This window comes from Callospermophilus lateralis, chromosome 17, assembly GCF_048772815.1.
Source record: "Callospermophilus lateralis isolate mCalLat2 chromosome 17, mCalLat2.hap1, whole genome shotgun sequence".
NCBI classification, from domain to species: domain Eukaryota; kingdom Metazoa; phylum Chordata; class Mammalia; order Rodentia; family Sciuridae; genus Callospermophilus; species Callospermophilus lateralis.
Genome location: NC_135321.1, coordinates 64,867,771 through 64,882,362, shown reverse-complemented (window position 1 = coordinate 64,882,362; position 14,592 = coordinate 64,867,771). Strand labels below are relative to the sequence as shown.

Below are 14,592 nucleotides of genomic sequence, written 5' to 3'. Positions count from 1 at the left end.
TATCTCTAAAAAAGAATAAAAAAAGAGAAAAAGAAACCCAAAACACAAAAAAGAATCTTATTTTATCATGTTACATTTCTCTGATATGCTGGAACCTGCAGATGTTGCTGACCGACGTGTCCAGGCAGAATCAGCACAAACAGCCTTCAGCTCTGCACTACTTTTCATGCCCAAACACCGCCCCCCCACCATCCTGTTCTTCAGATTTGTTTCCCACAAAGACAGAATCTTCCCTTTTATCTTGGTCCTCTCGTTTCTATTCTATTCTTCAAGTCTTCCTCTTCTCATCCCCTGAAACCCTTGTGTATTTATGGTATTTAATTTATAGTAAGTAATTGACAATTTGCTAATAATTTGTTAATTTGGGTACTTGCTTCTCATATTAGTAACTGAGGACTATATTTTGCTTACCTTTAATTCCTATAGTTCTTCTGCACATCTTTTTCATTTTCACTTATTAAGTAAACAGGCCTCCCTGGCTGTCTGAATTCCATCCAAATATTTACTTGCAAAAATTATTACTGAGCATACTCTCTGAATTGAAAACTCATAGACAAATGCACATACTGCTAGTAAAAATATTCAAGTTGTGTTCAAATGCAGGAAATACATTTATAAAAGATGTAATGAATCCATTAAGTGATATGATTATATAATTAGTGCTTTACATCTGATATGAGTTTAAAAGGGCTGCCCAGAGGAGACCATGTGGAAAATCTTGCAGTTGCACACAGTGGGCTTCTGCCAACACATGCCCTGGCAGGCACATTCCACACTACGCAAACTCTCAGGAGAGGGTCCAAATGACTGAACTTTTCAAATACCCCAATTATTTATTCTCATTTGCAGAACACTGACTTTCAAATTTAAGACTGCGAGACATAATAAGAAGCATCTTACTATCACAATGGAGTAACCACACATTTGTGTCTATATGTTATTATCATTACACATTATATTATTATAATATATATTATTACTATATCATTAGTATATTAATGATAATATTAACATAATTAAATTATAATATTATAACTATAGGTGTATATATTTATATTCAATACATGCATATATAAAAGTAGGTTAAAATAAACTATTTGTGATACTCAGATAATTTTTTTTTGGGTACTTGTAGATAGACAGCATGCCTTTATTTTATTTGTGTATTTTTCTATGTGGTGCCAAGGATTGAACCCAGTGCCTCCCACGTGAAAGGCAAGCACTCTGCTGCTGAGCCATAGCCCCAGCCTGGTTAATGTCTTTTTACTCTTATATTTTCTTCTTTGAGAAATACTTTTTAGGGGCTGGGGATGTGGCTCAAGCGGTAGCGCGCTCGCCTGGCATGCGTGCGGCCCGGGTTCGATCCTCAGCACCACATACCAACAAAGATGTTATGTCTGCCGAGAACTAAAAGAAAATAAATATTTAAAAAAAAAAAAAGAAATACTTTTTAGGGCTATGGTTGTGGCTCAGTGGTACAGCGCTTGCCTAGCACATGTGAGGCACTGGACTCAATCCTCAGCACCACATAAAAATAAATAAATATAATAAAGGTATTATTTCCATCTAGAACTAAAAATATTTAAAACAAAAGAAAAATAAATGCTTTTTAAACCAAGTAAACTAAACTTCCAATTTGAAAAGCACTGCTGTAGAGGATATTCAATAATGAAATGGAACAAAAATAGTATTATATTCTAGTCTTTCAGAAGCTCCAATTCATTTAATATGATTTTTACTTTTTTAAAAAAAATATATATTTTTTTAAATTGTAGATGGATACAATATCTTTATTTCATTTTTATTTGGTCCTGAGGATTAAACCCAGTGCCTCATGTGTGCTAGGTGAGCGCTCTACTACTGAGCCACATCTCCAGCCCCTCATTTTTACTTTATTAGGATCTCTAATATAAAGCTATCAGTATTAATATTTATTGGGTCTGAGCAATAACTTACTAATCTCATCTATCTCAGAAGAAGGAAAAAATAAAGATGAAAACAACATGAACAAGTATACATGTGTGCCCACAGCCCCCTTTAAAAGCACGTTTTGTAACAGCTCTGTAATTCCGGAGTGATTTTGCTAATCTCTGTGCCATGAGACTCAAACATGGGAAGGTTAACTCACAGGACAGGGACTATGGCTGGCCTGTGTCTTTAAAACCAAGACAACACTCCAAAATTACAAAGGATCCCAACCCAGTCACCAAGCTCATTTTTCCTAATTCTGCACATAGTACTTAATCAAGGGGTGGGTGGTGGCAACAAATATGCTTGTGACAATCTTATTATGAAAAAATTATTGAAAAAGATAACAGCAATTTAAAACAATATTACTTTGTGGTTTTGGGGATGCTGCTCAGTGGCAGAGTGTTTGCCTGACAAGTGAGGCACCCCAAGAACCTACACATGCACACACGCACAGTGCACACTTCCTCATTTAAAAGTACTAAATTTAAGGTGAAAAAAATATACTTGTACAAATAACTTCATGCTTTCACTAGTCATCTTAAAACTACTAAAACCATAATAAGGAATAATATATCATAATTAACGATTCAAAAATAAACTATTCAAGTCTAAAAACCCATGACTATATAGTGAAATGTTAGTTTTTATAAATTTTAAGGCATGTAATCTTCTTTTCTGTTGCTGAGGATTGAGCCTAGGGCCATGCACACGCTAGGAAGAATGTTCTACCACTAAGCTATACCCCCAGGCCCATATTAGGAAAAGAGAAAAGTGAAGCTATAATGTGTAGTTGGCCTTGACTATTTTCGTTGGTACATTCCAAAATCCTGATCTAACAAAATGACTGTAACATAAAAATTCTCAAAGTAAAAAGTGTATTTCACAAAAAAAGAAAAGGAAAAAAATGTCATTTGGAGACAGAAGAAGAAAAAGAGTTCATTCACTTTGCTAGATGGCTCATAACCTTAGGATACCAGTTTCCTAATGTGGGTGCGAGCCTTGGACATGTAATTTGTTAATGTTAAACGTTCATATTAATTTAAAACCCAGAAAGTTTCAAAGGGCATTTTAATGTAATTTTTTGGAAAAAGACTTATCTTCCTCTAACAATGGAATTTTTTTTAAAGTATTTTAAGATCTTATTAAAGGTCTATTGGGTATTTTTTCTTAAATATTATTTTGGTTGTAAATAGACACAGTATCTTTATTTATTTATATGTGGTGCTGAGGATTGAATCCAGGGCCCCACATGTGTGAGACAGGCACTCACTCTGCCACTGAGCTACAGCCTGTTTTTTGTTTTTTCTTTTGGTACCAAGGATTGAATTCAGGAGCACTCCACTGAGTCATATCCCCAGCCCTATTCTATATTTATTTAGAGACAGAATCTTACTGAGTTGCTTAATGCCTTGCATTTTGCTGGGGCTGATTCTGAACTCATGATCCTCCTGTTTCAGTCTCCAGAGCTGCTGGGATCACAGGCATGCAACACCACACCCGCCTTTTTGTATTTTTATTAGAGACAAGGTCTTGCCGAGTTGCTTAGGGTCTTGCTCAGCCTCCAGAGCTTCTGAGATTACAGGTATGCACCACCAAGTGTGGCTAAAGGCATATTGTTAATTGCATTATAACTAATACTAAAAGTGATTGCAAACAGCAGTTATTAATACCATTTATTTTCTGTATCATACTATTCATTTTCCCACCTAATTATAATTAACTTTCCTACTCAACTAGTGTTTCTTCAACTGGTTTCCAAGTATTGACTTTTTGTAATGGGATTCAAAAACCCCTTAGGTAACAAACAAATGAGCAATTACCCTCATTTAATAAATGAAGGCTTGCATGACTCTGAGCCCCCTGAATTAACTGAAGCGTACCTGCTGCTGTTTTCCTCTGTTGTGTCCTGCACTTTAGAGGAGAGCCCTGTGCATCGGTCACTGGTTGGTTTCTCTTCTTCTGGACCTATTCTGCTCCCATTGTACTTTCCAGTCATTATTTTGTTTGGTGAATGGTCAAAAGCAGGAGATAAGTCTTCTTTAGAAAGTTCTTTCCACCGTTTCTATGTAGGGAAGAGAAATGAAAAACAAATGTGAACACTAAAAATGTAGTTTTCCTTAAATAAAAAGCATCTACAGCCGAGCGCAGTGGTGCACACCTGTGATCCCAGCAGCTGGGGAGGCTGAGGCAGGAGGATCCCAAGTTCTGAAACTCAGCAAGGCCCTAAGCAACTCAGTGAGACCCTGTCTCTAAATAAAATATAAAAAAAGCCGGGGAGATGGCTCAGTGATTAAGGGCCTTGGGGTTCAATCATCAGTAGCAAAAATAAAAAAGAAAAATTTTACAAATTGAAATCAAGTTATGAAAACCCTGTGATGCTGACAGATGGCATTCTACCAAATCACAACTTTACGCTTGTGTTATGTTTAAAAACTTCAGTCAATAAAAGCATTTAACACTTGTTTTTATGTGCATTATATGAAGTTGAATACAATTATCTTCATAAAACCTAGTGAATTTTATCTACTGGAGACAAACTATACAAGGATCTCACTAAAGTATTAGTTTATAGTAAGACAGTTTTAGCTAAAATTCAATATTGCTTGACTCTTCATCATTCCCAATCCACAGATATTCAACAGTGGCATAGTGACCAAGATGACCTGTAAATGTTATCTGATTCCTTCTTGCTTCTTGCCACTGACCCATCTAGGTGAGAAACAACAACTAGACTTCCAAACAGGTCCTCGTGATGCCAAAGGACTTTAATTTGGTTGTCCTTACCAGCTACATGGGCTGCTCCAAACAGCTAACCCATAACCCACCACTGGGCTAGTGAAACGTCCTCTAGCACACCTGGACATCAGATTTGATGACAAAGAGCAGGATTCAGCCCAAGGCGAAGAGAGCTTTCAGTTTCTTCCTTTTTGAAAGACAATGTCCTCATCTATCTTAGGAGAATACTATGGTGATAAATGAGATGGTGGGCGAAGAGCCTAGTATCTCGCCCCACAAAGGTTTCCTGCACCCTCTCTGCCCCATTCCTAGGAACAAAGCTGGAGGTGGAAGCACAAGGCATATCTGGCTCCTGGAGTTGAAAGCAGTGGCAGATAGTACAGGCCAAAGAAGGAATAACCTTGGCACTGGGGCCATGGTCTCTTAAGCCCTGCACGGACTACAAACACATCACCACCTGTCCACTGTCAACAGCAACAATGGCAGAAGCTAACACTAGTGGGAGCCAATGGTTCTCATTAAGACTGACTTTGACACTGGCCCCAAACAACTGATGTGGACAGGGAAAACCCCCTTTGAGACCCTTTCATAGAAGCATGGAGTCTTGAAACTAAACACTATTTACTGCCCAATGAATGTGATAATTTTAACACTGTAATATACACTTGCCTGGAATTTGTGGGAAATTCATTCCCTGGAGTTACTTCTTTCTAAAACAGCACTATTAAAAGCAACCCTTCTATATTCAGATTTAAAAAAAAATTCCAGAAAATCTATTCATACACTGGATAAAGTAGTTTCTAATCTATCTTGCTTTTACCTCACAACAGATAAATGAGGAAAAAAAAAAAAAAGGCATTCAGCATCTCCACCTTTCCCAGAAACATCTATTCTACTTAGCTGTATGATTCACAGATCTCTTTTTGTCTTGTAATGGTAGATTTTCAGAAACCTTGGAGAATGTGACATTCTATAATCTCCTATGTCTGGAAGACACTGCAAAGCACACCTGTTACAACTGGGTGGAGATGGAGAGTCTGAATGGACAGAACGACCCTGAGCCCCACTGGACTCAACCACATCCAGAAGAATACTGTGCCCACAGTTAAGGAACCACCAGGCAGTGGCATGGAAGAGCGAGATGCTTTCACTTTAGAGACTGCCGGGTTCCTTCTTCCCTGGTTCCAAATTTTTGTTACTTGCCCCAATAGCATTTTTTTATAGTGCCAACGCAGGGGAAAGCTGAGGTGAACAAGATACTCATCAAGCACTTGCTGAACACACACTGCTCCATGCTTCAACTCCACCGCAACCTTAGGAGACAGGCACTGTCACCGCTTCCTTTTACAGAGGACATGGGGGCAACTGAGCTTGGGTAGCTTGCCCCAGGTGAGGCAGCCAATGAACAGCAGGCTAGAATTTAACTCAGACAGTCTGGGCTGATGATGCTGTCACTCTTCACAATGATGATCTGTGTTCATGAAAAGTTCAACAACTTCAGCCAAGGGATAGCTTTAAGAAATACCCAATAAAAGGTTATGCTGTCTTCAGAATTAATGCTGGTCCATTTTTAAAGTTCCCATTCTTCACAGAGATCTAGTTACAGCAACTTGGACAGCACTCAATCATGTCAATAAATGAGACAATATCAAAACAATCAAGTCTTACAATTTCCCAGAATGTGCAACAAATCCAGACTGTCAATAAGAAAGACAAACAGCAGAGGCAGGGTGAGGGGGCATTTAGTGCAGAAGAACACCAACTACGTCACTCTGCCATGTACCCAAGCAGCAAACCTACTTGTGGTTGCCTTCCTGTGACATCTGAGCCAGCAGGCACCCCCATGTCACCTGCCTCAGCTGGTCACTGCCAATGGGTGACACCAAGGAACAGCACTTCACACAGGCTCTCACGCTGAAGCCTGCCTCAGCTTCCCTTTCCAATCTGGCACTTGAGCCACACTCCCAGCTCACATGCTGTTGGGGACAGTGCCCCACATGCTGCTCAAACCCCAATCCCAACCATTTCTCAATAAAGAAAGTACCTCCAAGAGCAAAGTGAAGCTATTAAACTTGAAACAACTGTGATTTGTTAAAAAGTTCACGGTTTCATTTAAGCAGTGCCGAATTACTAGCTAGAGATCTTACAACATCTGTCCATCCTGGATGGCCAAACTACACTATTTACTCTGGAGGTTTACGGTCACTGTCACTACTGGGAAACTGCTAATGAGTATGTGGTAATACGAGCAACTACCTTACATGTTTATCTGACCATGTGACAGGAGGCAACCAGAAACTACATGCATCTAGGTAGGTCAAGGTCACTGGAAGGGTTTTATAAATGAATACATGCTATATAATTATACATGGATTTGATTTAAGGTACAATCACTCTAGATGGGTAATAGTAACACCTCTCCTTTGTGCCCACACGTCCTAAATCACTGCACATATATTCACATATGCAGACACCATCACAAAAAAACTATCATGAAACTATATCCATTAATGAAAATACCACTCACACCATATAAATCTAAAGTAAGGGGAAAAAAACAAAAGACTGAAGGAGATGACAGATGCCAACTTTAAGAAAAAGGACCAGAGACAAAATTTCATGGGTCAAGTACTTTTGAACAAAAAGGTTCTCTAAAAAAGAAACTAAAATCATATGACATGTTCAAATAAAAACAAAATGGGAAGAGACTGAAAGACAAAAATATAAATAAAGAATAAAGACAACAAATAGAAAATAGTAACAAACACAACAGATACCAGATATTATTCCAACTTTATCAGTAATTACTGAATACTAAAGGTCTAAATATACCAGTTAAAAGACAAAGTTTCTCAGAGTTAATAAAAAACAAGACTCAACTATATACAATGTATCAGAAACCTAATTTAAAAATTAAGACATAAATAGCTGGGCACAGAGATGCATGCCTGTAATCCTAGTGGCTCAGGAGGCTGAGGTAGGAGGATCTCAAGTTCAAAGCCAGCCTCAGCAACTTAGTGAGGCTTTAAGCTACTTACTGAGACTCTGTCTCAAAATGAAAAGGATGTGGCTCAGTGGTTAAGCATCCCTGGGTTCAACCCCTGGTACCAAAAAAAAAAAAAAAAAAAAAAGACACACATAGACTAAAAGTAAACGAATGGAGAAAAACGTAACATGCTAACACTCACCAAAGGAAAGGAGAAACCATAATGATTTCAGACAAAAAGAGGGCCAAATGACAAAGGGATCAATTCTCTAAGACATAAAAGTGTTTAACGTATGTGCACTTAACAAAATTCTATCAGAAATGGGCAGATTCAGCAGGAAGAAAATTAGTAAGCAGACAGCCCAACACAAAACCATCATTGATCATGTACCTGGCACCTAGGGAACACTTCATCCAACAAGTTACATGAAACATTCTCCAAGACATGCCACCGACTGGCCATAAATGCACCTTCACAAAGAGAAATCATACAATGTCTACTCTCAGACCACAGTGGAATTAAACTAAAAGCCAGATAAATCTCCAAAAGTAGAGATAAAACAACATACTTCTAAAACAAAAATACAACATTGAAAATTGTAGGATGCAGCAAAAGCAGGGCTCAGAAGAAGATTTTTAGAAAAGAAGATCTAAAAGCATTATCTAAGTTTCTACCTTAGGAAATTAGAAAAAGAACAAATTAAAATCAAAGTAAGCAGAAGGAAAAAAAAAGTGAGAGTAGAAATCAATGAAATGGAAAACAGGAAACTCAAAGGGGTGGGATGGGGATAAGACATAAAGAAAACCAAAAGCTGATTCTTTGAAAAGATCAATGAGGGGCTGGAGTTGTAGCTCAGTGGTAGAGCGCTTGCCTAGCACGTGCTAGGTCTTGGGTTTGATCCCCAGTACTGCATGAAAATAAATAAAATAAAGGCATTGTGTCTAACTACAACTAAAAAAATAAATATTAAAAAAAAAAAGAAAAGATCAATGAAATAAATGAACCTCTAACCTGGCTGAGAAAAAAGAGAGAAGACACAAATGACCAATATCAGAAATACAACACTGGACATCACTGCAGATCCCAGGGATGACAGAAGGATAATATAGGAATATTACAACTCTATGCTCCCGAATTTCATAACCTAGACAAAATGATCATTTTTGTTTTGAAAGATACTATTTGCTAAAACTCACACAAGTAACAGACAATCTGAATAGGCCTGTATTTAAAAATTTAATCAATAGTTAATAACCTTTGAAACAGAAAGTACCAGTTCACTGAATTCTACCAAACATTTAAGAAAGACATGCCTGCCAATTCTCTACAATCTCTATCTATCAGATGCAGGGGGTGCCCAGCATCACCCTGATACCAAAACCAAAGACACCACTAGAAACATGGTTCCTATGTGATACATAGGCTCAAGGAGTGTCCCCCAGATGATACCATATCTCAGCTAGACAGAAGCTAGTTTTTTCTTCCCAAATAATCAGAAACAAAGAGGAGGAGATAGATGTAGAAAAGGTTTGTTTTTCTTTCTCCCTCCCATAAACTGGTATCACATCCTTCTGTGCCAAACAAGATACTTTTGGGGGTTACAGCTAGTTGTATATGGTTTGGGTTCTCATTTTTAACAAAGTAACCTGAGTATAACGTGTATTAAAGTTTTATGATTCAGGATTTCAAAGAATTTTCCTTCTCTTAGATTTCTATTCTAAACTAACATTCAAGCACAACATTCTCCAATGAAATACAATATGTGCCACATACAAATTTACAATTTTAGCAGCCACATTGAAAAGACAAATTTAAATAATGTTTTAACTCAAAATATTATCATTTGAACATGAAATCAATATTTCTAAAATTATTGAGATTATTTACACTTTTGTTGTTTATTTTACATTTTAAGCACATCTTGATTCAAACTAGCCACATTTCCAATATTTAATAGCACATGTGGTCTGTGGCTATCCTATCATTTGGTGGAGTCCTAAGAGGAGAAAGCCAAGAGAAAAGCATCTTCAGAGCGAGTGCATCACAGAACAGTGCATGGTATTATAAAAAAATATTACATTTAAGAAAAACACATTATATAAACACACATTCCAGGAAGGACATACACGCTATGATCTGAACTTGTGTGTCCTCCAAAACACACAACATCCAACCTCTCACTGTGGTGGTATTAAGCGATGGGACACTTAGGGGGGTCATTGGGTCATGAGAACTCCTCTCTCACTAATGGGATTAGTGCCCTTAAAAGACATCTGAGAAAACCTATGCGCCTGTTCCACCAGTGCGGACACAAAGCCCTCTCCAGACACCATCTATGGGGAACAAGCCCTCTCCAGACACCAAGTCTGCTGGTGCTTGCATCCTGGACTTCCTGGCCTCAAGAACAAGCGGAATAAGTTTCTTTTGTTTACTAAGGTATTTCGTCATTGCAGCAACTGACTGGGACACCATATGTGCCCAGATGACTACAAACTAGGGGTGGGTGAGTTAATGAGGACTTAACTTTGTATGTAATTCAGTTTCACATTCTTTGAATTCTTTTACAGCCAATGTGTAGTATCCCTAGAGCCTGCTAAGACCACTTCTGAACAAACTTCTCCTTGAATAGGTAACAAGACTTTGCCAATTCTGAACTCCTAAAAGATACAGAGGCATTTTCAATGTCCTACCTGGAACAAGGGCAGAGAATACTTGAAAACTGAGTTTAATGACTACATACCAGATAAACTGATATAGAAAAAAACTCTTCATACCTACAAACTGCACTGTCAAAGATGACACAAAAAATTATGTCCGAAACCCATATATATGTAGTGAAAAAGATCCTCAGGGTAAATATATATATTCCAAAACTAAACAAACAAAACTTCAAAGAAAAAAAATTTGAAAAGTGTAGAATGAAGGATACTACCCAAAGAACAGCTCACTTTCCCTGCAGTCACTTGTCCAACTACAACCAGGAAACCCACAAGGAAGGCATCAGCAAGTCACAAAGGTGTGGGAAAAGCTTGATCTAACTTTCCTTTTCAAATTCCATATTTAAGCTGATTAAAGTTTACTAAAAAAGAATAGGAAACTTTCCTAAACTTCAACATTGAAGTTAATTTTACTCTATCTAAATTACCATCTACAGCCAAATGGATTCCAACAAACCCCATGTTCCCAAAGCCTGGTTTCTGAAGCAGGATCAATTATTTGGGTTAACTTCCTGCATATTGAGTATTCTTGCTCTAACCTAATGTTTCTCCATTAAATTTTTTCTTTAATGCCTTTTGTTTTATTTTTTAAATATTTATTTCTTAATTTTAGGTGGACACAATATCTTCTTCTTCTTCTTCTTTTTTTTTTAATGTGGTGCTGACGATCAAACCCAATGCCCCACGCATGCCATGCAAGCGCGCTACCACTTGAGTCACATCCCCTGCCCTCTTTAATGCTTTTTAATGACCTAAAAAATAAAAAAGAAAATTCTAAATAAACTTCAGAAATATTACTGATGCATGTGCCTTATCAAGAAGAATCCACTACTCTGTATAAGTATTGTGCACCAATAACAAATTACTAATATTTGACTTGAAATGTTAGAATGAATCTGACATAACTTTCCCATGTTCTCATATGAATACATGACCAATGTAACTCCACATGTACAATCAGAAAAACTGGAAGTTATATTCTATATACATATATCCAAGTACATCCTACTGTCATGCATAACTAAAAAAATAAAAAGTTTTAAAACGCTACTAATAAATGAATAGTTTAAGAATATTTTACTGTCTTTGAAACCTACACAATACTCAATTCCTTTCATTTAGTCCTTTAGGACACTGATGGTTTGATTTAAGCTATAAAAGAAGCTTATTTCTGAATTGGCTATTAATCATAGAAACTAAAGACCTACAAGCATATTCACATATGAGAAATATGATGAAATGAATCTAGTCACTTTTGTATCTACTGACTTAAGGCACAGACTGTGTATCCTTCATCCAGAATGCTTGGGACTAGAAATTCTGTTTCAGAATTCAGTTTTGGAACTGGGGAGGCATTTTGATGAGCTTTCCTGGTTGAGCATCCCTCATGTGCAAATATGAAATGCTCCAAATCCAAAACTTTTGAGAGGAAGGGAAATGCCCAAAAGTTTCAGATTTTAGATGTTTGGATGTCAATTACCATCCTGTATCTACTTATGTTACTAGATAAGACAGGAAACAGGTGTCTTTTGTTACTCTGTTTCCTATTTTACATTGTGCCTCAACACATAACATAGATTGTATTGAATCTACCTTTTGTATGGATAATAATGCCACTAACCAAAAAAATGTAATATTGTATTAGTACTTCACTGTGTCTGCAATAGGCACTCAAGCTGTTCACTGTCATAAAGTTAAGTATGCACAGGTGAAATATATTCTACATTTCCACAAGTTTTTTTCTTTTCTTTTTTTTTTTTAAAGAGAGAGGTAGAGAGAGAGAGAGAGAGAGAATTTTTTAATATTTATTTTCTAGTTTTCGGCGGACACAACATCTTTGTTTGTATGTGGTGCCGAGGATCGAACCTGGGCCGCACGCATGCCAGGTGAGCGCGCTACCGCTTGAGCCACATCCCCAGCCCCCACAACAAGTTTTTAATGGGGCAAACATACTTAAGGTTTCTGGTTTATTTCAATGACTAAATGCTTAAATCCTCCTTACGTGAAAAAAGCTCAATTTCTTTAATGAAATCTTGTTTCCCACTAGGGTTTTTCAGTAACACAGAGGACTTAACCTAAAGCTGAATATCCATGAGGAAGTGAGCTTCAATTTTAAGGCAGCCAGCTGGATTTACCCCATTAACTGCAACATATTTTTTAGAAGGGACAAGGTAAGGGCTTAGTTGGAATGGTACCAGATAGCAACTATATTTAACACACGGATATTATTCTTTCCCAAGAAAAGTTTACCTGTATATTTGAATCTCCCTTTATATACTTTGCTCCTTCTATTATGGCCATGTAAGAGAATCTGAGTTGATCTGGTGTCTGAATAAGTCCCATTCGATATTTTCTCATATTCAGTAACACTTGTTTAATGTTAATATCATCTCCTTTTTCCATCTGCAAGAAAGGTAAAAGTAAGTCAAGCCTTCTTTTGTTACCTTACAGGAAACAGAAGCAACACAAGGTCATTGTTCAGACTTGTGCTATGCATTTGCTCCTAGTCATGGTTTGGAGGTGAGGTTTCTCCCAAAGCTCCTAATGATTTAGGATTGTTCAGAGGTGAAATGAGCTTTAGCCTAATCAGTCCATTTTCATTTAAATGGAGTAACCTGGTGGTAACTGTAGGCAGGTGGGGCACGAAAGGTGGATCACTGGGGGAGTGTCTTGCAAGGGTACATCTTTTTCCCTATGGCCCCTTTCCCCTTGCCAGCCCCGCCCTCAGCTTTCCTGGCTACCATGCGCTGTGCAGCTTTCCTTTGCCTTGTCCTTCTCATAATGCTCTGCAGTCACTTGTCCAATTACAACCAGGAAACCCACAAGGAAGGCTCCAAATATATTTTTCCTCTTCCAAGCTGTCCTTGTTAAGTATTTTGGTCACAGGGGGATTTTGTGTGCCGAGCACATTTCTCCTTTAGAACAAGGTTAATTTAACACTCTCCCAATCCATCCCATCCCTCACAATTCACTTGTTCAAACAGTAGCTGCTAACTTTTGATTCTTCAGCTGATTGACAACTGATTTCAAAACAATCATTCTAATTTCATTTTGGTCAGTAATCAGTCAAAGGGCTTAACATATACCACAGTCTGGAAAGCTGTTAGAGTCAGAATATTTTTTTAAATTATTATTTTTTTGTAGTTGTAGATGGACAGAATGCCTTTAATTTATTTGTTTATTTTTATGTGGTGCTGAGGATCAAACCCAGTGCCTCACACATGCTAGGCAAGTGCTCTGCCACTGAGTTACAGCCCCAGCCTCAGTTAGAGTCAGAATATTTAAGCCAACAAGTAAATAAGAACTTGTGATGACACCTACCTTACTTTGGATAATAGTGACTGGCTATATAGTAAAGCCTAAATCAGTTTAGCATATGAAATTTAAAACATAGCAACTGATAACTGAAAAGGAGGTATAACAGTTTAGCACTTTAATTTTAAAGAATAATAATTCTTTTTTGTATGTGTGGTAGGTATTTAACCCAGGGACATTCTAACTCTAATCTACATCCTCAGCCCTGTTAAATTTTGAGACAAGGTCTTGCTAAGTTGCCCAGGCTGGCCTTGAACTTGTGATCATCCTCCTGTCTCAGCCTCCCTGATATTTCAGGGGTGTGCCAAGGCACCTAGCTTAAGGAAGGACTTAGGATCAGTTGTGGTATTATTTATTTACAAAAGTCCCAGTGGCAGCAGGCCTTTGTGCCACTGCCCTTCTGCCTTCTTCATATCTAGACTACAGTGGCCACCTAAAAATGGTGGAAAGTTCAGAGAAAGCCTCAGTCCACAAACACACTGCAGAGCCACCATACCATCTGTAAACTACTGATTTAGTTTTAGAAAGACCTCCAAATTGAAAAAGAAAAAAATGGTTGCTGTCATTAACAGCAACCAAAATGTTTATATACGGCAAGGTTCACTGTAATGTAACAATCCAATTTTTGATGAATATAATAATCCGATAGGTTAAAACTGAACTGTAATTTCTAGCTTTCATCAGATGCAAGATTCAAAATGCTCCACCAAGAATGTTATCACATTGATCAAGATCCCCATTAAAGTACGAGTGTTTACCAGGAGTACATCGTGTGAATTCATGAGAGCACCTACTTGTACTAGTAGTCATATTAGAAAGCCTGAGAATGCTAAGACCAGAGCAATGAAGCATAGCTACACTTTACA

The 14,592-nt window shown here is 37.6% G+C and overlaps 1 protein-coding gene across 5 annotated transcripts in view; it reads right to left on the bottom strand.

The window, feature by feature from the left end:
- Ptpn2 (protein tyrosine phosphatase non-receptor type 2) overlaps positions 1–14,592 on the bottom strand; it is an 81,598-nt gene that overhangs the window by 9,465 nt on the left and 57,541 nt on the right. For all 5 annotated transcript variants that reach the window (XM_076836519.1, XM_076836520.1, XM_076836524.1 and 2 more), the window contains 2 exons: positions 12,662–12,814; positions 3,852–4,033 (listed from right to left, as the gene is read on the bottom strand). In XM_076836519.1, the coding sequence (XP_076692634.1) occupies positions 3,852–4,033; positions 12,662–12,814 (335 nt within the window). The remainder of the gene's footprint in view (positions 1–3,851; positions 4,034–12,661; positions 12,815–14,592) is intronic.